The sequence below is a fragment of the Colletes gigas genome, unplaced genomic scaffold, assembly GCF_013123115.1.
Source record: "Colletes gigas isolate AHSC1104 unplaced genomic scaffold, ASM1312311v1 Colletes_gigas_Sc00008, whole genome shotgun sequence".
Lineage (NCBI taxonomy): Eukaryota > Metazoa > Arthropoda > Insecta > Hymenoptera > Colletidae > Colletes > Colletes gigas.
In genome coordinates this window covers 2,640,458-2,664,354 of record NW_025106637.1, presented here as the reverse complement: position 1 = coordinate 2,664,354, position 23,897 = coordinate 2,640,458, and the positions used below count along the sequence as shown (strand labels likewise).

Here is a 23,897-nt window from a genome sequence, read left to right as displayed (position 1 = left end):
CGAGACTGTGCTGCAAGTAACTAATGCGTTTTGCGATCACTGTAATTTCTCACCCAACGCGATTTACGTTCAGTGTCGCGGCTGATCGCGAAGGGAAATCAGATTTTTTATCCGTTTTTACTGCGAAAAGCGACGAAGATCGAACGGAAGTAGTTCGTAATGGTTGTAAATGGAAATGCGCGAAGATTGACGTTTGCTCAAATAAACTTTAACCTTTTATCGAGTATTGCGATCGTTTCTAAATGCAATAAAAATTGTCCCTGTAAAGTTTGTCGAAAGAGTTTTACAAAGTCTTTAGATATAAGATAGATTTGCAAGTTTAATTATTAGACAATTTCAGTATTAGATGATTCGTGGACGTATAAATATCCATAGAACATAGAGTAATCTAAATTTTGAGCTGCGCGGACCAAAACGTAATATCGAGAAAATTATTTTTATAATCTACGCTTCTGGACTATTATATAAATTATAATTCTTTTCGATGTTGTGTATCTGCACGTATGTATGTTTATACACGATAAACTCGAGAACCACAGGACCGATTTAGATAAAACTTCTACTGCTAGATAGCTTATTCTTCCAGTTTGAACGTTCGTAGCATTACTGTGCCATAACCAGGGCCGAAGTAGTAAACGAAAATGCAAACCAAGTCTGTATTTGTTCTTCTTATTGCGTCATATCAGTCGAAACGCTGACCAAATTATAGAAGGTACACTAAAATAATATATGAGGAGTAAAAAGATCGTATAATTTCTCGTGAAAGATCAGTAGCGGAAAATAAATTTGTATATTAAATTCAGTATAATTCTAAAACGACTGAACAAGTTATATAAAAAAATAGATGTATTCCTTGCAATAATAGTGGATTAACTATAAAACTACAACGTAGATTACATGCATAGATATACATGTTTTTCTATAGATCTAAAAAATTGCATATAAATAGATTTTTTAGAACACCAACGAGATGTGTAGCAGTAGTTTCTCATCTGGTAATACTTAATTGATGGTAGATGCTTGAACGTGACTGGTTTTTTAGAATAGTGAAAATACGCAAAATAAAAATGACCATATCCAACATTGAAGTATTGCATGTCTAGTATATCGATCGCTCAACCAAAGAATATGTGAAATTAGGAAGTAAATTCTATTTAAAAAACAAGTACAAAGCCTAATTTGTGTTTGAAAGTATGTACATAGGGTTCGATATTTAGAAACTATCTTCTATCAAATAAGCTCAAACTTCGTATTAAAATACCAACCAAATATTTTATAGTTTTTGTAATACGTGTTTTTAGAGAGATTGAGAACCTCTAGAGTGTAAAGTACTTTCCTGGATACATAATTACTCTACGATAGAGTTCAAAGTTATCGTTCCCCATCGTTATTATCGATTGAAAGTGCTCATCAAGTAAGACTGATCTGCAACGAGAGTATGCATATTTCTCTACATTTTTTCGACCATAACGCGAAAATATTTTCAAAAAAGAGAACACGTACGCTCAACGATAGAGACGCTAATGGAGATTAAAAAGTTTCTTGGTTTTTTATTTCAGATAATTTGATCGTTAAATATCTTTCTTGCTAGTCTCGACAAAGTGGCTCCACTCGATTGGCCATAACTTTTACACGATTCAAAATTTGTTAATAAAACTTGTAAGATTTGTAGTACAATGAATATACTTTTATTCGTAAGCTAATAAATTGAGCAAGACTAATTATTTTGGGCAGTATACAGGGTGTTCGGCCAGAAAATACATATTTTAAAGTTCTATTTTATATCGCGATTGCTATTCGTATATGCAACGAATAGACGCCATATTTCGTTACGTACTCCAATTTCAGTCTTGTTATTAGCAAGATTGCATCATTAACAAGTACGCGGTGGAGCACGATTCATTATTTAATTTTCACACTAATTTGTATTTTTCACAGAGAACGAGGCGAAAACTTGTTTTCCCCGAATGAGAATTTGAAACGCGCAAAATACTATTTTTCAATCAGAACTTGTTTGCCCAGATTCAAATGTAGTATGAAACACCAGTCGGCGAAGAAACTTTTGCAAACTTCAATATGTAACTTTCACGTTGTAAATAAAAACCAGTTACGCGAGACGAGAATTCTTGAGATGAAAAATAAGCAAAAAAAAAAATACCAGTCGCCCGCATAGTTCCATTTATTGAACATAAACGTCTTCCTTGCGCTTAAGTCCTCTTCAGTATGATTTATACGTGAAACATTTTTCAGTTAGTCCAAGAGTTGAGAAAAAAAGGATATATTATGGATAAAAATTGATAAAATTCAACGCGCACGATACGTCCAAGTTAAAAATAATTCATTTTTATGTCGAACATAAAATTATAAAAAAGAGGACTCGAAACGTTCACGTTTAACGAACTAAATTATGCTATTTTCTGGTGTCATCGTGTATCGTATGTCCGGAGATAAAAATTCAAACTAAGCGGAGCATTTTTTATTAGAATATCCGTTGGATTATTTGCTCGATATTTCGCAGGGTAACTTCGTATGCAAAAACAAAACCATCGTAACTTCTTACATGCCGCCGCAACGGTGGACAAATATTGCAATAACCTTATATCAAGATTAATTTTTAATCTACCGCGTTGCAGGGAATAGGGGGTTCGAGCGATTTATAATTTATCGCGAGCACATAGCCGGTCCCGTATTTTGAGTCGCGCATACATTAAAGTAAAAAATGATCACAGGCTCGAAAATACTTTGCCTCCGGAACCAGGAACCATTAACGTTCGTTCATCGTTGCTTTGACCGATCGGGCGCCGGTTATATTAAATGGATACGACAAAAAGAAAATCGAAATCACGTCGTCTCTGTCTTGGTCTTTGCGTCTCGAGCGTGTCGCCCCCTTACGTGCGTATCGATCGAATCCTTCGATCGCAGAATCAGCCGCGTGACGGGTTTCAACGGGAGGGAGGAAAATTCGTTGCGGCGTAAGCATCCGTTCGCGATTTTCATCCGTAGCGTAACTCGTGCCTGTGAAACGGCTGTAAGTACGTCAATAAGAGAGCCCCGTTCTCCAGCGAGAAACTTCCCGGTGCGTTTGAAGATCAAACGCTGAAAGCGCGCCCTTTCTACCCCGTAAACTGAGCGGGGCTGCATTGTCGCTGGAAAAATGCACGTTCGAGCGCACAGGCGCGCGTCTCTTATCGAGACAGTATTTCATGCGGACTTTCTTACCTCTGCATTAAATTTCTCCGCGACCAAACGAACCTGCTACTTCCCGGTTCGACCGTACGCATACATTTTCGCGAGAATTTCAGCCCGTGAGGCCGGGCGGTGTGGTGAAATCGAGGATACATCGGGCATGCATATATTCCGATACGTCGAGACGCGTCGTTTTTACGAAACGGATTCCGCGCGTCGCTCGCGAAACCGTGTCGGTGCGCGCGCACCGGCACGCGGGCATGCGCGTGACGATTAGCGCGGCGGCATCGCTGCACTTCCGACGTGCATCGCGCGAAGATCGTCCCTGAAGATCTCCCAGCCGCACGGAAGACGGAGAAAAACGATTTTTCGTCGCGCTACGTCGCCTCGTAGCGCGACTTCTATCACCACGCTAGCGCTAGCGAACGTATCGGGCCACGGTACGTCGCGATGCCAGCAACGACGTGTTTTCCTCGTGGAACAGTCAAGGCCACCGCGAGATAATTATGCAGATAACGGTGATGCTCGCCGGTAACCCAGCTGCGTGGAGGATCTACAGGTCCGTTCCTTGTCAAAGATAAGCTTGTTCTTTCCTCTGTGTGTTGTCCTTAGCGTTGATCTTTGATCTATCGTACTTGAATAGTCGCACATTCGACGAAATCGTCGAACGTGTGCGCGGTCTCACGTGAGACACCGCTGATCGTGAGATCAGGTAACGCTAGGACTGGAACTTTTTGAAGAATTTTTCTTGTATTCGAATATTCATTCGTTTATATTAATTCGGCTGCAAACAGTCCCAAACGATCCTAAATAATATCGTACAACTAATGTAAAACACAAAGGAGCTACTGTGCAACTGTATTTACGTACGGTTACATGGATGCAGATTATCGTTCATCTTCTAAGAATCATTGATTTCGCTCACAGCAATAGTTCATCCGTATGCTTGACCCGAATCAGCTAATAACAAGATGTAATGCTTAAGTACATCATCGGTATCTCTGTTACATAAAGAGTGCAATTATATAAGTATTCGCTTATTAATATTTGAATAATGCTGTCCGAAGTTCATTCGTAGTATTCGAATACCTATAAAATATTCGAATAGTCCCGGCCCTAGCGCAATCTTCTCGGTCAGCGGAGAGAACTTGTTCAAAGAACCGGTTCGGATAATTGATTGCGCAACCATTTATTTTATCGTAAAATGGTGTTGCTAATGTCAGCCGGACGACGAGCCTTTTTTTTTTTTGTCTTTTTATGAACGACAAGTCTATCTTCGATGCGACCAAATCGAGATACACAATAAATTGAGGTACAGGATTAGGAGACCGTATTCGTAGCCTAATATCAAATCGAGATACACGAAAAAACGAGGTACAAGATTACAACACCTCGTACAAACGTACTCGTAGCTATCACGTGCATTATTTCGATAATTACTCGTCTTTGGAACGAGCAAATCCGATCTTATATCACGTATACGATTATTCTTTTCCCGCGTGATGCTCTCCGCTAATTCCGCCGCGAACGCGTGGATAGGAAAAAGAAAACGTAGCGACATATTTTCCGAGAATAGAGTACGCGCGTCGGAACGCGGGCAGATTTGACCTGAGGATCTAAATTTCTCATGGAGAGTATTTCGAGTTCATTGTAACTCCTGATGTACGGCGACTCGTATCAATACGCGAACACCATGCTATTTCGTATGTTATTGCTTCATATGCGTGTAAACATAATGTGGGATTAATTATTTTTGTTTTAAAATATTTAAAATATAGTTTTATTACAATTTTAGCGCGGTCTAAAATTTCTGTCCGTTGTTTGCAAATGAAATTTACTCGATTCTGTTGGGTATTAATACAAGTCGCAGTAACGTATTCTCCTTTTTGGGCAAATGGTGACATCGTTTGGTAATAGCGTCCGTCATAACTCATGACTCCGCCAGACGCTAAATGCGAGGAAAAGAATTTTTTAAACGAAAGTATCGTTTCGAACGTTTCCACTTACTTTGGCATTAAAACTGTCCCGTCGTCATCGCGTCTCGTGCTTGCATTTTAAATCCTCAGAAACGCGCCCGAGATAAATTCAATTATGCTCTTTGCGTGATCCGCTTAATATACCGAATTTCTATTTACAAACAATCGTCCCTTCTATTTCACGGCGTCTTCGTTGTGGACAAGCACGCGAATTGTAATTTTGCACAGTGCCAATCAAAGCGCGGATTAAATCTGTTAATGGTCGGGCAAAGCTTGTAAATCCATATTCGAAAACCGATTAAGGAGATTTTCCAATTTTCCCGCTACCTATTGATTTCGTATGGTTAACACGATTATCGTCCGGCTCGCGGACGGTCGAAATTAATATCAGAAGGCTCGCGATTTGCGTGAATTACCGTTTATTGCAGTCAAATGAAGCCGAACGACCCCTTTGCACTCGATGATTTTCAGCAAAATGTAATCCCCCTCTCGTATAACGTAGCGCGCACGTGTATGTACGTTTCACCGAAAGAAATTGAAACGAGAGTATTCGCGAATCATTAAAGCCAACGCGATAAAAGCGTACGAGCGATCTTTCGGTTTTGCAAAGTATTAAGTGCAACGGATTTCAAAGTTACGGACAGTTTGTTAAAGTATCCATGAATTTTACGCGCGTTACCGTACGTTACGATAATGAAACAGACGGTGAATAAATTTTGAATTCTCCACGGTTACGTGTAATAAACTGCAATTTACATATGGTTAAGAAATTCGCGTAAGATATTTTCAGAGCATTACGCACCGCCTCGTGACTCGTTTATAAAATATTTTCTAGATAAGAATTAGGTTTCCCTTTGTTTGGCAATTCCAAGAAGTATGATATTCCTTCGAATACGTTCCAAGTTCCAAGTTGAACTTTAGCATCGGACACAAAGGCTGTATTTATTTACACTTCCGGCAGCATGCCATAGAGATTCTATCAGAAGTATTTACATTCACCGAACAAAGCATAATTTGTATAAAATTATCACAGTTCGGACAGTTAATAAGATAGGCACAATTTATCTTGACGTATGTGTAGACGGTAATTAAATTTAATGTCTATTTATCTATTTCAATATTCGATGCATAATCTATATAGCTTTTACGTAGTAATAGATATTTTAATCGTAATCCTAACAAGTAATGTAATTTGAAACGATTTATCACATTTTACAGTCGAAATTGCTTTATAATATTTTAATAATTAATCGTATTTTTATATACGATACGTTGTGCTTTCTATTAAAAAATTTTACATGAAACAGATTATGTTTTCTCTCTTTTGAGAGACAAATAAACGTCGAAAACGACAGTTTCTTTGAATTCATTATTACAAGTATATCTATGATATCATTGATACCGAATTACATAAATTTACAAAGAAGAAATTGCTTAGTTATGTTGTAATTGTCGAGAGAAACTCTACCGCGTGGCTAGTCACGTTTGAATTTGAGCGCCCTTCGCGCCATTCCCCACGGCAGATGCACGAAGGTCAAAAGTATTTTAAAAATAAGGCCGTAGGCATTGGCAGATTGGTATGGCAGTGGACGTTAAGGGTCGGGTGGCGTTGTAATGGCAAAAAGTTTGCGAAAGGTGAGTAATCGTCGAAACGATAAACAAAGCCCGGTCGTTAGTGTATACGGTGCGTTAGTTAGCTGGCGCTGGGTTTAGGTAAATAAAGCCGCGTGTGGAGCGTGTTTGAATGGTTAGAAATCGAGCATCAACAAATCGAGTTTTCGCGAGAAGGCTCGTGGCTAGACGAGCACGACCGACAATGGCGCCCAAGCCTCGCGAATATTGACATTGCTGAAAACATTATCTTCGAATATTGGGTATTATCATATCTGTGGGTGGCACATACTGCGTCGCAATTAATATTCTAACCTTCTTTTAATTTTCGCGACACTTATCGACGTTAAATTGCAAACGGAGTAATTTGTTGGTTGCCGAGGTTATGCGAAAAAAATGTTTTCGGTACGCATAGTAGCGACGCGTGAACCCTGAAGGGTTTTACAGTTATACTGCAATGTGGCACATTTGCAGAAGCACGGAGGAAGTTGTGTGGGTCTAGAGTTGCGATATAATCTCCGAGGAGATATCGTCAAGTCGATATAGGAGAGTGTGCGTGGAGAAGGCGTGTGAGTTAACGTTTTAAGGGTTAGGGAGTCATTCTGTAGTCAGGGTGATCAAAGCCTCTAGTGTGGACAGTTCAGGGCAGCTAGTTTGGTTGTAGGGTCGGGATTGGAGATAGACAAGATGGACCAACAGTATTGTCTACGGTGGAACAATCATCCAGCCAACCTCACAGACGTTCTCAGCTCCTTACTTGCCAGAGAGGCACTCTGCGACGTTACCCTGGCGTGTGTTGGAGAGACATTCAAGGCACACCAGACGATACTCTCTGCATGCAGTCCGTATTTTGAGAGCATTTTCCTCCAGAATACCCATCCCCATCCAATTATATTCCTGAAGGATGTCAATGACACGGAAATGAAGGCATTGCTGCACTTTATGTATAAAGGAGAAGTTAACGTTAGTCAGCATCTACTACCGATGTTCCTTAAAACAGCCGAGGCATTACAGATTAGAGGCCTCACAGATAATAGTGTAAATAACAAGACAGAAGAGAAAAGTCCATCGCCGGAACCAGAAACGCAAACTGGTGTTAGGCATACCGACTCGCCTAACCTTCAGCCTCTTCCTGAAAAGAGGAAAAGAAAGGCTTCGGGCAGCTACGATGTTTCCCTTAGTGGTCCACCCAGTGAACGGTTCATGTCCGATTCTCAGGTACGTTACATTAAATATTATATATTGGTATTCCAACATCCTACTCATAAATATGTATAAATCCATACTTATCTTCTAAGTAAGTTGCATGTTACATATTGTTGCATTATTATAACTTTTTTTGCTGCTTTCTAACACTCACAATACCAATTAATTTATAAATGTTTGTAAATATTTTCTGTCGATGAGCAGTCTTATAATTTTCTGTATCTCCAAATACATTTTGTTCGTAAGCCTTATAGCAAATTTATAAATATATTTATGAAATAATACAGTAAACTTTATTCTAATTGCTGGTGGTGGTTTGCAATTTTTTATAAACTTTGTAACGAATTTATGAAACATGGTTTTATTTTTATTTATGGAGCTTTTTATTGGAAATAATTCGCGTAGAACATGTTGTAAATGATGTACATTTTGTATTGCGTGCAAATGTAGAGACTACAATATTAAATTGAAACAATTTTATTCTTTTCTAACAAATATTTTCAAAGCATATGCTCCCGCGTGCTTGCGCGCGCGCGCATTCGTGCATGCGTGCGTGCGAACACGTCACATGTATACTTGTGAACTTTTGTTATTTACTCGTAACGCTTAAAATTCGGAGATAATGATCGCATTTTGTTATCAATAAGCTACATATGTATATGATTGCACAGCTTTTCAAAGAGCTGTACGTGTAACCTTGAAGTACAAAGCAAAAGTTAATCTGCGTATTATAATACGCGAATCAAGTATGGCAATATCGGAGCTTTTATCGCATTTTTTTAAGTAAAAATTGCGATACTTTACACAATTATTGCTGGTGAGAATTCTTGCTAATCGAATACAGTCGAACGTTAATAAACATTTCATTAATACCGTATAGAATGATAAATGACTTACGATTTCGTTTTTTTAAGATCACATTTGCGATCGTACACTTTGAAAACAAATTTACATAAACAAAATTCGAATCTGGTATTATACATTTTATTTGAAATATTTGTTCAGGCTATAAACATAAAATTGTTTTAATATTTTTTAAATGCATGTCCTTGTGATTTATTGGTTACAGGCATCTTCGCAATGTAGTTACAAATCAAGCCCTCCTGTGATTCCAAAGTTAAATAATGCCTTGGGAGGTGAAATGGAAGATGGTGGTCGACCTATGTCCCCTGCATCACAGCCGCAACCTTCTATCAAGCAAGAGTTAGATCATCATTTACCAGACTTCCATGACAACATCTCCCTCCCAGTAAGTGATTTTTCCAAAGGATATTCCTTATTGTAGCAAAGCTATAGTTACATTGTGCATGTTGATAATATAATTTAGAGCATGTAAATAGTTCACTCTAAGTAGTATATAGTTGTGCGTTTGTCTCACGAATATGCTTGTTCGTTATTAAAACCTTCATGTTTTACTTTAAATTTTGAACCTGTTGACATTATTTTTTTTATGATGAACAATTCACAATATTAACTTACTTTTTGATTTATTTAGAATTTAATCATTTTCTATATTTTTAAATATTTATATAATTTAGCATTCTAAAACTTTTAGTACAATTTTTATAGATCTTACTGTACAGTTATTTTTAGTTCCAACCTGGTATATATCTATTTTTTATATTATATACTATTTTTATTTCAGCATGTTATTTTGCTTTTTTTTTTTTGCTGTAATTTTTTATTACCTCTCTGTATCTTGGCGAAGAAAACTTTCTTCGTGTATAGCTTCTACGCTATTCATCAAATCATGTTACGTATTAAGCATAACATACCAAAAATATAGTTTCGTTACTGCTCCCACAATTAATGTTCTTTCTTAACTACTTTCCTACAACTACTCGGTCCAAACAAACATGGGAAGGAAGGGATGATTAAATAGAGAAATAAAATTGTCTTCTTATATGCGAAAAGGCAAAATCAAAGATGTGTTGATTAAACACATATCCTTTCCTTCTCTGTTGACAGACTAGTGTGGAGTGGGAGGTTCAGAGAGATGGGAAGAGTGACGAAAATATGGATATACAGTGTATGACCCAAAGTCAACCAGATTCCGCTGTGATACAAGCTTCTCGTGAAAGCGCTATTTTGTCTGGAGGTTCTGTGTCTATCAATATATCGGAGACTACGTCTGATTATTACGAGAATTCTTACAAATGTTTGCTAAATCGACCCACGCCTTTTAATTCATATTCGTGCAATAACAATAACACAATATCGAAACCACAACTCAAATTAGCGCCGGATAATCAAATACAATCAAATTTATGCAATATTTCGTCGCGTTCTAATCCTCAAGTTAGAAAGGCTGGTAGATTCAAAGTCAGTTGGTTAGACATGTATTCTTGGCTTCAGTACGACGAAAGTTCGAATCTTATGTTTTGTAAATATTGTCGGAAGTGGAGCGATTCGATTCCTGAAATACGTACTTCGTTTGCTGCAGGGAATGGTAATTTTAGACTTGAAATTGTGAATCATCATAATAAATGTAAGGCACACAATTTGTGTGCTGCTAAAGAAAGGGAAGCAAAAGATGCTTATACTTACATCATGGAAACTTGCTAATTTTGTATTATAATTGCAGCTTCGATATTCTTTTTCTGAAAATTTTATAAAATCAAAAATCTCGGAGAATAAGTCGTATTTGCTACATGAAAATACGTAAACATTTTTTACACCCGGTTATTGTAAGATCATATCTGCATGTACATGTTTGTAATTATAAAAGACTGTGTAAGTAATTTGCCAGTCATTCACATTTTTGTGAAGTATGAATGTTTATTGTTGTATCTCGATAAGAGTATGTTTGTGCCGCGATAGATTGGCATCTCTGTTTGGTGTTGTCTTCCTTCCTATATCATACTCGATTTTATTTTTATGTCGAAAGAATACATAAATATGGAGTTTAAAGGAGCATAAAGAACATATGCATTCTATCAATCGAATTTGAAAAGTTTGTTGAATCAGTATTTTTTTTTTTAGAGTGTTTGTACTTTACTTATCACATTCTTTCATACGTATGCCACGTAAGCAGAAATTACAAATATAATAACACGCGTATTAATTGTATTTTTGTTATATAGTATTTACAAATTTTTGGCTTAATTTTCCTACAATATTTTGCAATATTTCATTGGCAATAAATATGTTATTTCAAGCGGTCGACTATCATATGTTTCTTTATGCGAATTACGACGTATAAAAATATGTCGAAATTAATATTTTTTCTTAAATATTAGATATTTTGGAGAAAGTTACGACGCAATATTATAATACGTCAACAAAGATATTTAAAGATGTTTATTTTCAGTGTTGCATCAAAATGCAAGGACTATTTATAAAATTAATGTGCGTGGACACACAAAAACACACATTTTATTAAGAAAGACTAAATTCATACAGTCAATAGGTTTTAATATAAAAGAATAGTTGTGCCTTCTGGCGGCAATTGAACACCTTCAAATTTATATCTATATCTCCTTAAACAACACATTTTTATGTAATAATAATTATACAAGTACTGTAAATTGGCAGTGTATATTATTAATTTCGAAGTATTGTTCGAAAGACAAGGAATGTCAAAGCATGTGCATTTTTGAGGTGATGTGCTTCTTTGATGGATATTATCGCGTTGAATTTAAATAAAATGTTGAATATTTTTATTATGAAGTATTCTGCCTTATGTATAATATACCTACCTGAAAATTCAATGAATTATTTCAAATACGTGTTTTAAATTTGGTTTTGTTATAGTTTGTTCAATATTTTAAACTTTGAAAAATAATAAAACAAAATGCAATAACGTTCGGGATCAAGAAAGTAATTTTTATCTAGAATTTCGCGAATCATGTTCCAATACAGTCCGATTAATTTCTCCGTCATCGTCCTTTTCAGTACATTACGTTATTTAATCCTTAGACGAACGCGTTTTGTTCAGGATCCTCAGCATCATTATTTCGTTAATAATTCATAAGTAATTTTATTCGAATAGTAGACGAATGTTCATTCCATCGAACAGTTAAATTTTTATTTGTTCGTTGTGCAATACTTGATTCTGCAATTCGATCTTCAATTTTCATTCGACGAGCAAAGGAATTGAAAGTTCTTTTATCTTTTTTGTCGTTATTCGTAATTGTTGTCCGGATAAGAATTTCTCCCGTGTCTGACAGAAATTATTAGGAGGCAGTAATTCTTTTCACAGTGGTATTTATAGTGGTTTTTCGTGTCGTGTGCAGGGACATCCAATTGGACTGCTAGGAGATGAAGGGGGTGCCACGGCGGGTGCGCTTAGCGATGGCGTGTCAGGGATTGAATCGTCCGAACACCATAATCCCCCAGAAATGCTCGACGGACTCGATGGTAAGACCTACAAACATCTATCATTACAATCAAAATTCCATTTAGATTTCACGTAATTCCCGTTTGCCCGTCGAAACTCGGCCAGAGTTTCCACGCACGTTGGCGCAACAAGTAACCCACGCTTTCGTTCGCCATCTGTTTCGCGACCGTGTCCGTTGCCACGTTGCATTCGTTTAGGAAAAAAATTCGCGGAGCGTGGGAACTACGTGACGTCTAAGAAATCGAGGGAGATGTGCATGCACGTTTGCAAGAATTTTTGCGCGTCGAGTCGTACATAGGCGTACGAAGCGAGCATCCCTCTATTTCCGAGTCTGGCAAGCGTAGTGAGTGGTAACTCTTTAGAACACGAACAACTTTCTTGTTGATGGATGCATCCTGTATACGTGTACGTATATATGTGCATACACGGGCAGTGTGTGCACGTATATATATACGTGTATATAACGTGATCATATATATATATTATATGGCATATATTATATATATATTCTTGGTGTTGTGGTGATGGTATCGTGCATTTGCTATGTCACTGTGGTAGTTACGAATCCGTAAGTGTGTTAATAGGAGTATCTAACATTTTGAAAGAAAAAAAAAAAGAATAGAAGAACGTTGGTTTTGGGCCAAGTGGTATCGGAAAAATTCACAGTACTTTTCGTTTGGTACCAGCAAATGGACAGTACTCTTCTGTTTGTCTGTGAATTTTTGAGATGGTGTGTGGTCGTTGATTGCGTACGTGGTCCCGTGTGTGTTGCGTTTTTAATTTTGTTTTGCTACCTTATATACATATACATACATATCGGTGGTTCCGGTCGTATGCGTGGCAGGATTAACGGAATAAATTCACAGTACGACGTGTCGGTGTGTGGGTGCGCGGGTGAATGCCGTTGTCTGCGTGCGAACATGTGTACATACGTGTGCCGGCATATAACTATAAATATAATTTGTAAACGAACGTATATACGTGTGTATATACAGTGGCAGTCAGCTACTTATGGTCGTTGCACAGTTCGAGGAACGAACGCGAGTTGCGTTTCGTAACTTTGATTTTTCGCATTTTACGCTCATAAGTTACACACGCTGAATATCGTGTAATACAATAGTAACGTAACTTTATTTTCAGTTTATAAGTTTTAAATATATTCAACGCACGTATCTCGCCATCGTAACGTCTGACAATTACATAAGAATTAAATTAATATTGCAGTTCGATTCGAAAGTTTTCGTACTCGATTAAATAGGAGAAATAGGCACAAATTCGCTAATCCGGATTTCAAGATAGAGGGTTGAAATTTGGCGCAGAATGTTTTTTTCTGATGCTCTATCTATCGATGGATCCATCGTGTGTCAAATTTGGTTCAAGGGCACAGTTGACCCCCTTATTCGACTATACCCTTTATGAAATGTCAATCACGTTTGTTCCATAAAGCATGAATCGGTCTTGAGCAGCTGACCGCCATCGTACGTACATGTATGTATGTATATATATAGATATATATACACATCACTACGGCGTGATTCTCTATGCATGCCTTTAAACACTGTTTTCTCTGTCCTCTTACAAATACCTATTGCCACGTTTCACATCACCGTACCTAGCGATCTTAATCTTACATTCTCACGTGTCTCTCATGCGTTGTTTATTTTAACCCGCAATCGTACGAGTAAACGGGGATATTAGCAACGAAATGCAACGTACCCGCGTGTCGTTACGTAATACGATCGACGGAACCTGCTAGAACGTCGCCAATTCGGTAGGAAAAAACAGTCGTTGCGTAACGAGATCGTTTCTGACTTTGGTCGAGAGCGTCACGAGCGGACGTCGCGGTGCCGGAGGAACAAGGATTTTGTTGCTAACGCGTGCGACGGGTCCGTTTACCTTCTCGAATCTGTTTGGCGCTTGATCTCGCAGAAAAATCGTCATCGTCATCGTTTACGATCTGTTATACAGTCGCTCGTCAGCGACGAATGACCCCCCAGAGTCTGACCCCAGAAACACTGTTGCAGACTTCGACGTTTCTTCGCGAGTAATTCGCGAAGCGAGTCGAAACGAAGCTCTACAGTGGCAGAATTTTTTGGTAACTCCGAACATATCGCTTGTTCTCCCCGAACACGAGCGTTTTCCGTCGAGAGAAATTTTATTACACCGTCAGCAGACGTTCTCTTCGTCAGGGTTTCTCTTCCGTTTCCGTTGATCTTTTAACGAACTCTATAAAACTTTTTTTTGTCGTGTTTTTATTTCTTCCACCCACCCCCACCACCCCACCCCTCCCACCTTTTTCTCTTATTTTATTTATTTATTTTTTTCATTTGTTCTATTTCAGTTGTGTGACAACGTGTTGTGCTAGCTTTGCGTTTATTGTAACTCTTGACAATGATAAAGATCAGTAGGTGTGCGCTTTTATTTTTTTTCCTTTACGTGATATGATATGATTATCTTTGCTACGAGTAGGCATCTATAGACATATACTGTATACATACATAGATACATATATTACGAGTGTGGTGTTTCTCAATCTATGCCTTCGTAACTTTTGATTGGTCGACGTAATTTAATCGACGAGGGGAACGTCGCAGGTGTACCCTTAGTTTTACGATCAAATTGTTTTTAGATGTTTGGGAAACGATCCACGGTAGAGTCACAAAGTAGCCCCGTACGATTCCTCCCTATTGTCGAATAAAAAGCATCTATCGCGAACGGTGGCTCTTAATTTAGGAGCGTTTAGATGGAATGGATTAGGTTGTAGAAACGGGTTTAACAATTTTTAAGTAATTCACAATCCACAGAGGTGTATCTCCGATCGGGGATAAAAGGAACGTTTAATAAATAATTCTTTTTTGGACGATCCTATAAGGAAAAATCCAGCGTAATTAGATCTGGGGAACGAGCAGGCTAGAAATCAGGTTTTGCGCGATCTATCCATTTGTTCGTGAACTGTTTGACTACTCTGCTAAAATGTGAAAATGCAACGTCATGTATAAACCATATGCGACGAATAGCTGAGCAAGTTTAATAAGATTCGCGATGTAGTAGCGCGAGCGTGACGAACCGAGTGATAGAGATGGGATCAGATGATGCGGATCAAAGTCCTAGCTAGCAGATGTCATCCGATATTGTTTACAAGAAATAGGATTATGATCAAAGCTGAAGTCCAGGGAATTTTTAATTTGTCGAGCTACGCAACGTCAAGTAGGGTTTTTTCAATAAGGTTATCCAAGCGATTACTCAAGAAATTTACGTACAATCGATGCAGTTAATCTCCCGCCAGGAACAATAAGTTCGATTAGATTGCATTGTTGTTCGCACTTTGATCGAAGAATCTCGCGTATTTTGAAAATTCGTTCGATCCAAAGGCAGCCACCTCGAATACTTCGTAGCACAAAAACGGTTACAGTTTGATAATAAAGTTAATTCTCGCGCGTTACGATACTTGTTACGTCTTGTTTAAAACTCGCTACTACTTTTTCCTTCGAGTCGCAAGAACAAACTGATCATTGCAAAAATACCATGCTCGAGGTATACTGCAGTAATAAAATGACGGGAAATTCCAGGCGTGTCAATAACCCAAGAAAGATAAGTGCGGTATGAAAGGAACTTGGCTATAACTAGAGACGAGACATATGTAAATATTTGAAAACATTCCTGTCGTAGTAAATATCATATTTCAACGGTAGTATTAAAAGATAGATTTGAGTTGTAAAAGGGATACAGGGAAAAATTTTAATGGGAGATTTTAGAGGTCAAAATAAGACGAAAATCAAGGAATATGTTAAATATATCTTCTGTAAACGTGGTTAGCGCATCGAGTCTATAATCTGCTAACGAGTCAATGTTTATGGTAGATAGTTTGTTGGCGAAGCCGAGAAGTTTAGGATTTTTTAGATAGAAATAATGGGGATGAGTGGTGACGAGCTACTTTGTAACTAGATCGAGGATCGCCTTCCAAACAACTGAAAGAATTTGATTGGAAAACTAAGGGTACGCTTAGGAAGTTCCTCTTGCGAGAGGATACCCTCTTTTCTGCAACTCTTTGACTTGACGTAGAGTGTGACTTTATGAGAGGTGTTCTATACACGTTTCTTATTATATCTTATCGTGAATCTAGTAGAGATTGTCGGTATATCGCAGTGACCTAACCAACTTATTGAAACGGGATCTTGTATTCCAGGAACAGCAGGAACTTGCAAAAAAGAGAAGGATTTAAGTAAAGACGGTCAAAATAAGTTAGAACAGTCGAACCCTGTCGGTGCAAAGTGTTGTAAGCTCTGCGGGAAGAGCGTAGCCAACATTAAAAAGCACATGAAATCGCATTGCCCCGATAAGTATCAGTGCCAAATCTGCATGATATCGTTAACGAGGTCCGACAATCTGAAAAGGCATATTAAATTGAAGCACGGAATACGAGAGGGATCATTGATATCGCCGTTCATGCGCCTAGAGCACAAGCATTTTTTAGCAAAATCGGAACCAACTTACCTCACCTAGAATTTTCCGTACGCACGCGAACGCCAGCGAGCGGTACGCGCGCAAATCGTTCGTCCATTCGTACGTAGAATATGGAGAGGGAAACGAACGCATAAATGGACGTCGGAAACGAGGAAGCTGAGCCGTGATTATCGGCCCAGGATTCGTTGATTTTACATTCCGTTAACGCCGGGGCGTGCGATTAGTGTTAATCGACTCTTCGTCGAGGCTGTTTGTAACTCGGCATTTCATTACTTTTTAACCGAGCGCGGATACGCATACGCGCGCTCGACTACTTTTAATCGTGTTTTTTCCCCCGTTTAAAGATTATTCCCATACGAAAATCTATACTTATTTATTGTCGTCTAGTTTCTAAGGGTTTTACTTAAATAAGAATCGTTTGCTTAGAGATCTCACGGTCGGAGTAATTCTCGAGTACAAATAACGAGGAGTCCCACGATGTCGTGTTCACGTGGACCACCTCCTCGCCAGACGTCGCGTTGTTTACGCGCAATGTTACCATTTTTTACCACCCCCCTATTTTTTTTGTCTCCGTCGAGCGAGCAAAATTATTACGGTTTTCCGTGCGTTTGCGCGTCCAAACGGAAACGGTCTCACTGAAAATCATCCCCGTCACTTTTCCGTAAGCGGCGCATGGGACTGAGTTTTATCAGCGTATCCCTCTAGCACAGACGTTCATTTCTACCGCGGAATTTCGTCGGCAAGGAACCTCGAGATATTGCCTTTGATTAGATTTGCATAAGAGAGATACTTCGAACGACTGAACGCGCGTGGCGTGCCACGCTTTTCACGGTGCGAGGAAAATTACTCGCCGTTAGCATTGAGTTCTAACGCGCCGGAACTGTTCCTCCGGGGTGAAATAAATACGCTTCAACTTTTTAACGAATACGATTTCGCCAAATGCCGTTCGAGTCGAGACGTTCTCGCCTACGCGTTTTGGAGAACTTTTCAATTGCCTCTTTACAGGCATTTTTAAAATATTTATTTTAATTCGAAAAAAGAGCACCTATATGAGAAGTACTAATAACACTATATTAACACTAAATAGTAAATTATTCTAAATCCACCAATCAGCGCCTGTAATGAAACCCAAGTACAAAGTAGAATAGAAAAGATTTTATAATCGATAGTAGTAGGGAGTTCGGGAGACCTCTGAAATACATTCTGCGTGTTTTAAATTAAATTTAAATTAAACGAACGTACCATTCGCGCGATAAAGATGCAGAAAAATATTTTATTTATAATTAAAGGGAAAACAAAACTGGGGAATTTGGCAGACCGCCCGCATCGGCTTATGTTATAAATATGACTGCCCCTTTTTAGAGGTCAAACGCGTGACGTGTGATTTAAAGTTATCGTAAAAAGATTAGGATTCTTTCTGTCGACTCTTGGCAGAACGGTTTTAGACGTCGACAGTGGGATTCGGGTCGTTTTATAGAAGTACAATAGATCATTTGATAGATTTCACCGGATCTAGGACACCCGAATCATATGGAAATGAATATTTTTACCGGTGAAATTATTTCGTGAAGAAGTTGAAGCGTTTTCACTGTTGTTCCGAGGGGAGTGTTAGATACCGATATAACAAGAGGACGCGGTGCTAGGGTATTTCGTTCAGTTCCATGCCCGACGCGTACCAAACTGCCTGTATTTCGTAATGACAGTCTTGTTCCGCAGGTGGAGGAGATCAGTATTAAGTAACTATTTATACGCATATTTATAGATATCCTATATTATATTATATTAATATTTATATCGTAGGTTGTGAAAGACGTCGAAGACTGAGTATAAACTGATTCTCGTGGGCCGGCGTGGCTCGAAAATAGTCATGATGAACTAGTCTCTGAGGCCCGAAGGCTGTTGCAAAGAACAGACTTTTCATAGAGGGGTTTTGTTTAATGGTGCCTTTCCTTTTTAAGTACAATACTCGACTATTCAATAATCGATAACGATATATATAATATAATAAATAACTAACGAAGCCGTCGTGTAAAACGTCTGACCCCGTGCGACGGTCCCTTCTATCGACAGTGCATGGATATCATCCGTAATCGAGCATCGATCCTTCTGGCTATCGAGCCACAGGACGCGCTCGCGCGATCTCTTATACACCGCGCACATTGTGCCAGGCCTTTCCTATGTGTGTAACCCCTTATCCACAGTGAATCCGATCAAAAGCGTAAAAAGAAAAGCGGAGCTCGGGTGAAACGGAGAGCCGAACCGCCCGATCGAATCACCCTCGACGGCCGTTTTTCACACACGACTTTTCTCTATTTGCAGATACGACACTTTTAACTCCTCAGGGCACTGAGTGCGCGCCGATTACGTACATTGAGAAAGTTAATCTGTCGGACTTTTTCGAAAAGCTGCCGTACACGTACGCTAGCAAATGCAAAATATGCGGCCGGGTCGTGTCGAATCTAAAGAATCATTACTTGACCCACAATCCAGGGAATTACGTCTGCCCTATGTGCGGGTGCCGCAGGACCCGGCTGGATAACTTGAAGGGTCATATAAAACAGAAACACCCCGAGATACAGATACTGCAGAAGTCCAGTGGCACCGTGCAAAATTGAACGTCTCTCCGCGCCTTTATTGGTGTTTCTTTCTTTTTTTTTTTTTTTTTTTTTTTTTATTTTATTGTCGTTTATCGGAAGCTTTTAAAAATTTGTGGCGTTCGCTGAAACGAATAGAGCGTGTCCGTGTTACCTCCCACCGACTCGTTTGCTTCTGTTCGTCGTGCGTTCTATTAGTATTTTTTATTTTCGTTGTCGTAAAACCCGAGAATATTGCCTTCGTTCTATCGAATTTGTATTTTTCTTTTTTTTTTGTAACGATTTAATATAGAGTAATGATAATCCATAAGTTATATTTATTTTAATTTACCAGTGTTAGGTGATAGTGATTCTAGCTTCTTACAAATTTTTATATCAATTCTTCTATACCTAACAGTTTTCGAAATGTGGGATGAAACGCTCGAAATAGGTGAACAGTTGGTAAACATGGGTCCAAAGATCACTTATTTTGAACGCACCAAACATTTTCATCCCGAAGCCAGTGACTAAAATATCCTATTTGGCGTATCCATCTGAAACATGTGTAATAGTAATGACTAATGACTTCCTTCACGGTCAAAACAATACTGTTTAATCAGGGGTTGGCAAACTTTTGGAATGTACTGAATAAAAAAATTTTCTCAGTGTATTTTTCACACTGACTTTAATTCACAACGAAGGAGAATCTCGTACATTACATAATATATACGTAACTTTACTGAAATATTTTTTCTTATATTTTAACCAAGTACAAAGATACAGGACAAGTGATTTTTGAGCACACGTTTATCCAGAGATTTTAGATCGTAAGATTCACTCCCTTTCGGGAGAACTATAAATTCTAAAGAAACAACCGAAAATACTTTTGTGCACGTTATCAGGACTACGGTGATAATTCTATTCCGCGAATAGAAGCAAGCAAGTTGCAACATCGAGGCGGAAAATAGCATTCTATTCTTCATTCGTTCTAGCGAGTATTATTAAGCGCCCCTAAATTCTTGAATGTTCTTTTAACCCCTGGTATAAATACAAGTGGTCGTTTTCTTCTGTCCGTTTCCTTCGCGTGTCGTTGGTCAACGTCAACAACCGTTTCGCAGGATCCTTTTCGTTCGACAGACATATTCACGGTCAGGTGACGTTATCGCGAAAAATAGGCGCGTAAAGCGTTCGGGGACGAAATTTCTCGAACGGGGCGATGCTAGTCAGGCAAGATGGTCGCGAATACGAAGCTTTACGCGTCCACCGGTATCGGTTCCGTAACTCTGTACTTATCAAACCGGACGAAGCGCGAAATTTGCGAGCTTTGCGTCCGATCTTCGGCGTCGCTCGCAACAATGTGCACCGTTCGTATCGATTTCTCCTGGCCTTGCTGACGGATAAGCGGATTTCGCGATTGATGTACGCGCGGCCGACGTCGCAAATTCTGTGCTTGGACTGGTCCAAGTTCGATCCAAAAATCACGGACGGATCCGTAACCATTAGGAGCTATAAAGAACGCCCCTGAACGATGCCCGTGTTCCGTGAATTACGTTCGAACGATAAAGTGTCGTCAAAATTATTTGCAAAAAGAAATTTGACGTATCGTTAGTCGATACGAGTCTTTGGTCCTTCCCAGCGGACGTTAATAATCAAGTCTGACAAATGTAAAGATATATGCGGAGGAAAGTGACACCTGCCTTTTATATTTTTATATTTAGAGGACTGTTACTAGTAAAATCCTGATTACCGAGTCTGAATGGCGTCCAAGGGGCGTTCTCTTCGGTATGGATGAGGAGCCTTGGAGGAAAAGTCGTTCACGATACCTAGGAAACGGAAGTTGCTAGTCGGAGCGGTGCGTGTCTATTTCTACTTGGTTTTAATTATTGATCGTTTGCCCCGGGGAAACCTTGATTAATGCCATGAATTTCTCGCGATACTTGAGAGAGAGGAGAGGATCTCGCTGCGTCTCGGGCGTCATCAGACGGGACACGTTGTCACATCTTGGCTGGAAGTAGCTACTTCGTGCCGTCAGTTCCCGTCGACCTTTAACGGAACGGAGAATCGGTGGTGGGTTCGTGCATTAGTAGACCCGTAATGCCACGGAGACTGCAAATGGAAATTAGTATTACGCGACTTTCTCTGCTCTCGGTCAAAGGGCGTTTCACGGTTAACGATAAAAAGCATTTCATCGTTTAGCGTCTGTCCGTGTGACGACACGGGCCATCGGTTCGGCCGCCGTTGCATTTAATTACGTCACGGTCCCTTCATTAGCGTAATTATTCTTTTTGCGCGAGTCTTGCGCCCCTCGATCCGACTCCACTGGTCGATCGATCTCCTTCGGGAGTCGTCGTTGCTCCTTTTTATTTTTCTCACGCCGCCGGTTGGCTGGTTAGGTATGCTAGGCGAACCACTCCAAGTTATCACCTTAAACGACGTCTTTATTTTTCGTATTGCGGGCAAATCCCGCCAAGGATCGCGTCCTCTTTTTCAGTGGGTTACGGTTTTTTTTAAAACGTGACCGTGTTTTGATTTTTGTTTCGTTTTTTCTCTCAACGGTAACTGCTATTTCCTTCCGGGCAGTTTTATGGTCGACGCAGTAGGGAATTTGACGACACGGTCCGGAGATCATCTTTATACCGAAACGATATGAAACCAGGAAGGCTACCGAGATATTTCCTCGCGAGGTACGCTGATTAAAAGACGGTATTCGTCGAGATAAATGAAAAAGTATTATCATCCCTCGCGATGCAATTAAGCGTGATAAATTCCCAGCAGGCGTACGTATTCCTTCGCTCATTGTGTTAAAAGTTGAGCGAATAAGCGTCACCTTAGACTTTCTCCACGGGCCGTAAAATTATATGAAAGAACGTGCGAAGTTTCATCAAAATTATTTAAATCTAAACGCCCGGATAAAGTTTATTACCGACATTCGACGCGTTCCATCGATTCAGATTTTAACAGCTCCAACTTTGTCGCAGAAACGAACCGATTCCATCTCCACTTATTTCGAAAATATCAAAGTGTGTGGTTCTAGCATTATACTTTACGACCGTAACTCGATATTGTGCAATTTGGCAGAAGCAACTTACGCCAAGTCAGTCTCTTATACAACATATATTTAACCACTCGCTTCCTGGGACACGGTCCCGAAGTTTGGCCAAATATTTTACGAACACTTTGCATTTGTCGCCTGTACGTTACACTATTCCGTGAGCTTCGAAGCGAAGCAGTTATACAAAGTGTTAGCTCACAGTGTCATCCGTTATATCCGAAACATCGCAGCACGCTCAAACAGTCATCGAAATAGGATTCCAATAACGTCAAGCATTTCTATCCCATTTATAGGTATTCCGTTTAGAGGCTGCTGTTACGACAATACATTCTATTTTCCTGAAAACGATGGGTTGTTGCGATCGATCTTCCATAATGATAATTGATTTCGCCCAGACTTTGTGGAACAACGTTTCGAATTCAGCGACAACCGGATTGCGAACGCGTCATTTAAACGCGAAGAGCTCTCCAATTTCAATGTCCATCCCGTTTATGCAGGGTATCAACGGGACTAACTAATATAATCCTCTTGCGCTGTAATTCGCGCTTTCGGACGACGATTTTTACACCCGACTCGAGTAACCGGTATCATTTTCTCCACCGTTCATATTTTTATCAACGCGAGCCATCCGTCGAGAAATAGAAAACTTGTACATCTGTCATTGGGACATTCGCAACCATAGTCAGACTATTTTCTATTTTAATCGATCGAAATTTCTTCAATCAAAATTAAAAGTCGTTGCTTCGTGTCAGTGATCGGATACGTCGCTTTAGAGTTCTCCTTCAGCGAGAGCACGTAACGCGAGCCTCGCTTGTTGCAACTCCGCCTCTCTGGGCTCTCGTTCGCGCGTTGTTGGATTTCAGTTTTCGGACAAAAACCTCCAGCCCGTTTTCAAGTGAATCGAATGTCCCGATTCTGTCACTCGAAAGTGGCAGTTTCTCTGCCAGGTGGTTCTGTGGCCGACCGATCGATTTGCGTGCGAAATTACGCGAACGATTCGTCCCCGCGTCGTTCGATTTTCTCTTTCGATCGTCGTCTACGTTCGTGTCGCTCGGAACACTTTTCCGTCCATCTTCCCGCCGATACCATTACTTCCGCCTGGAAAATTACTTGTTCGGTTTTCTCGTGCAACCAGCGTTCGCGCGGGGCGTCCATCGATCTCGAACAAAGCAGCTTCGAGGACGAAACAGCGTATTATAGCTCTCCATGCTTCGCGAGGCTATCGGTTGTTTAATATTCTCCGGTTGGAACGAGGCCGGGGGTGGGTTGGTGGTTGATGACGGCCGGGGAGATCCGTCTGAAGAGCGAAAGGGGTAGTAGACCAAGAAACGCGAGCAGGGGGAGGTCCTTTTCGCGATAAGCTCCTTAAAGGCATATCTTCTCGCCCTTATTACAGGGCCGCGCTTCACGGATGAATGGTCCCGGCAAGAGTCGACTGGGGTGCTCAATAAGAGGATCACCGAGCGGAGGTGTACCTACTGCGAGGAGTT

General features: G+C 39.7%; 1 protein-coding gene across 5 annotated transcripts in view; it reads left to right on the top strand.

Moving 5' to 3' along the window:
- Positions 1–1,801: 1,801 nt before the first annotated feature.
- The window catches only part of LOC122396858 (sex determination protein fruitless), a 37,058-nt gene continuing 14,962 nt past the window's right edge, over positions 1,802–23,897 (top strand). Inside the window, exons 1-6 of one of the 5 annotated variants that reach the window (XM_043395574.1) lie at positions 5,524–5,937; positions 6,601–6,797; positions 7,438–7,991; positions 9,049–9,228; positions 12,215–12,338; positions 19,102–19,405. In XM_043395574.1, the coding sequence (XP_043251509.1) occupies positions 5,921–5,937; positions 6,601–6,797; positions 7,438–7,991; positions 9,049–9,228; positions 12,215–12,338; positions 19,102–19,397 (1,368 nt within the window). In that variant the 5' untranslated portion in view covers positions 5,524–5,920 and the 3' untranslated portion in view covers positions 19,398–19,405. Of the gene's footprint in view, positions 3,746–5,523; positions 5,938–6,600; positions 6,798–6,830; positions 6,876–6,935; positions 7,341–7,437; positions 7,992–9,048; positions 9,229–12,214; positions 12,339–19,101; positions 19,406–23,897 lie in introns of those variants that run through there. The other 4 variants (XM_043395576.1, XM_043395573.1, XM_043395577.1 and 1 more) reach the window with 4 other exon arrangements.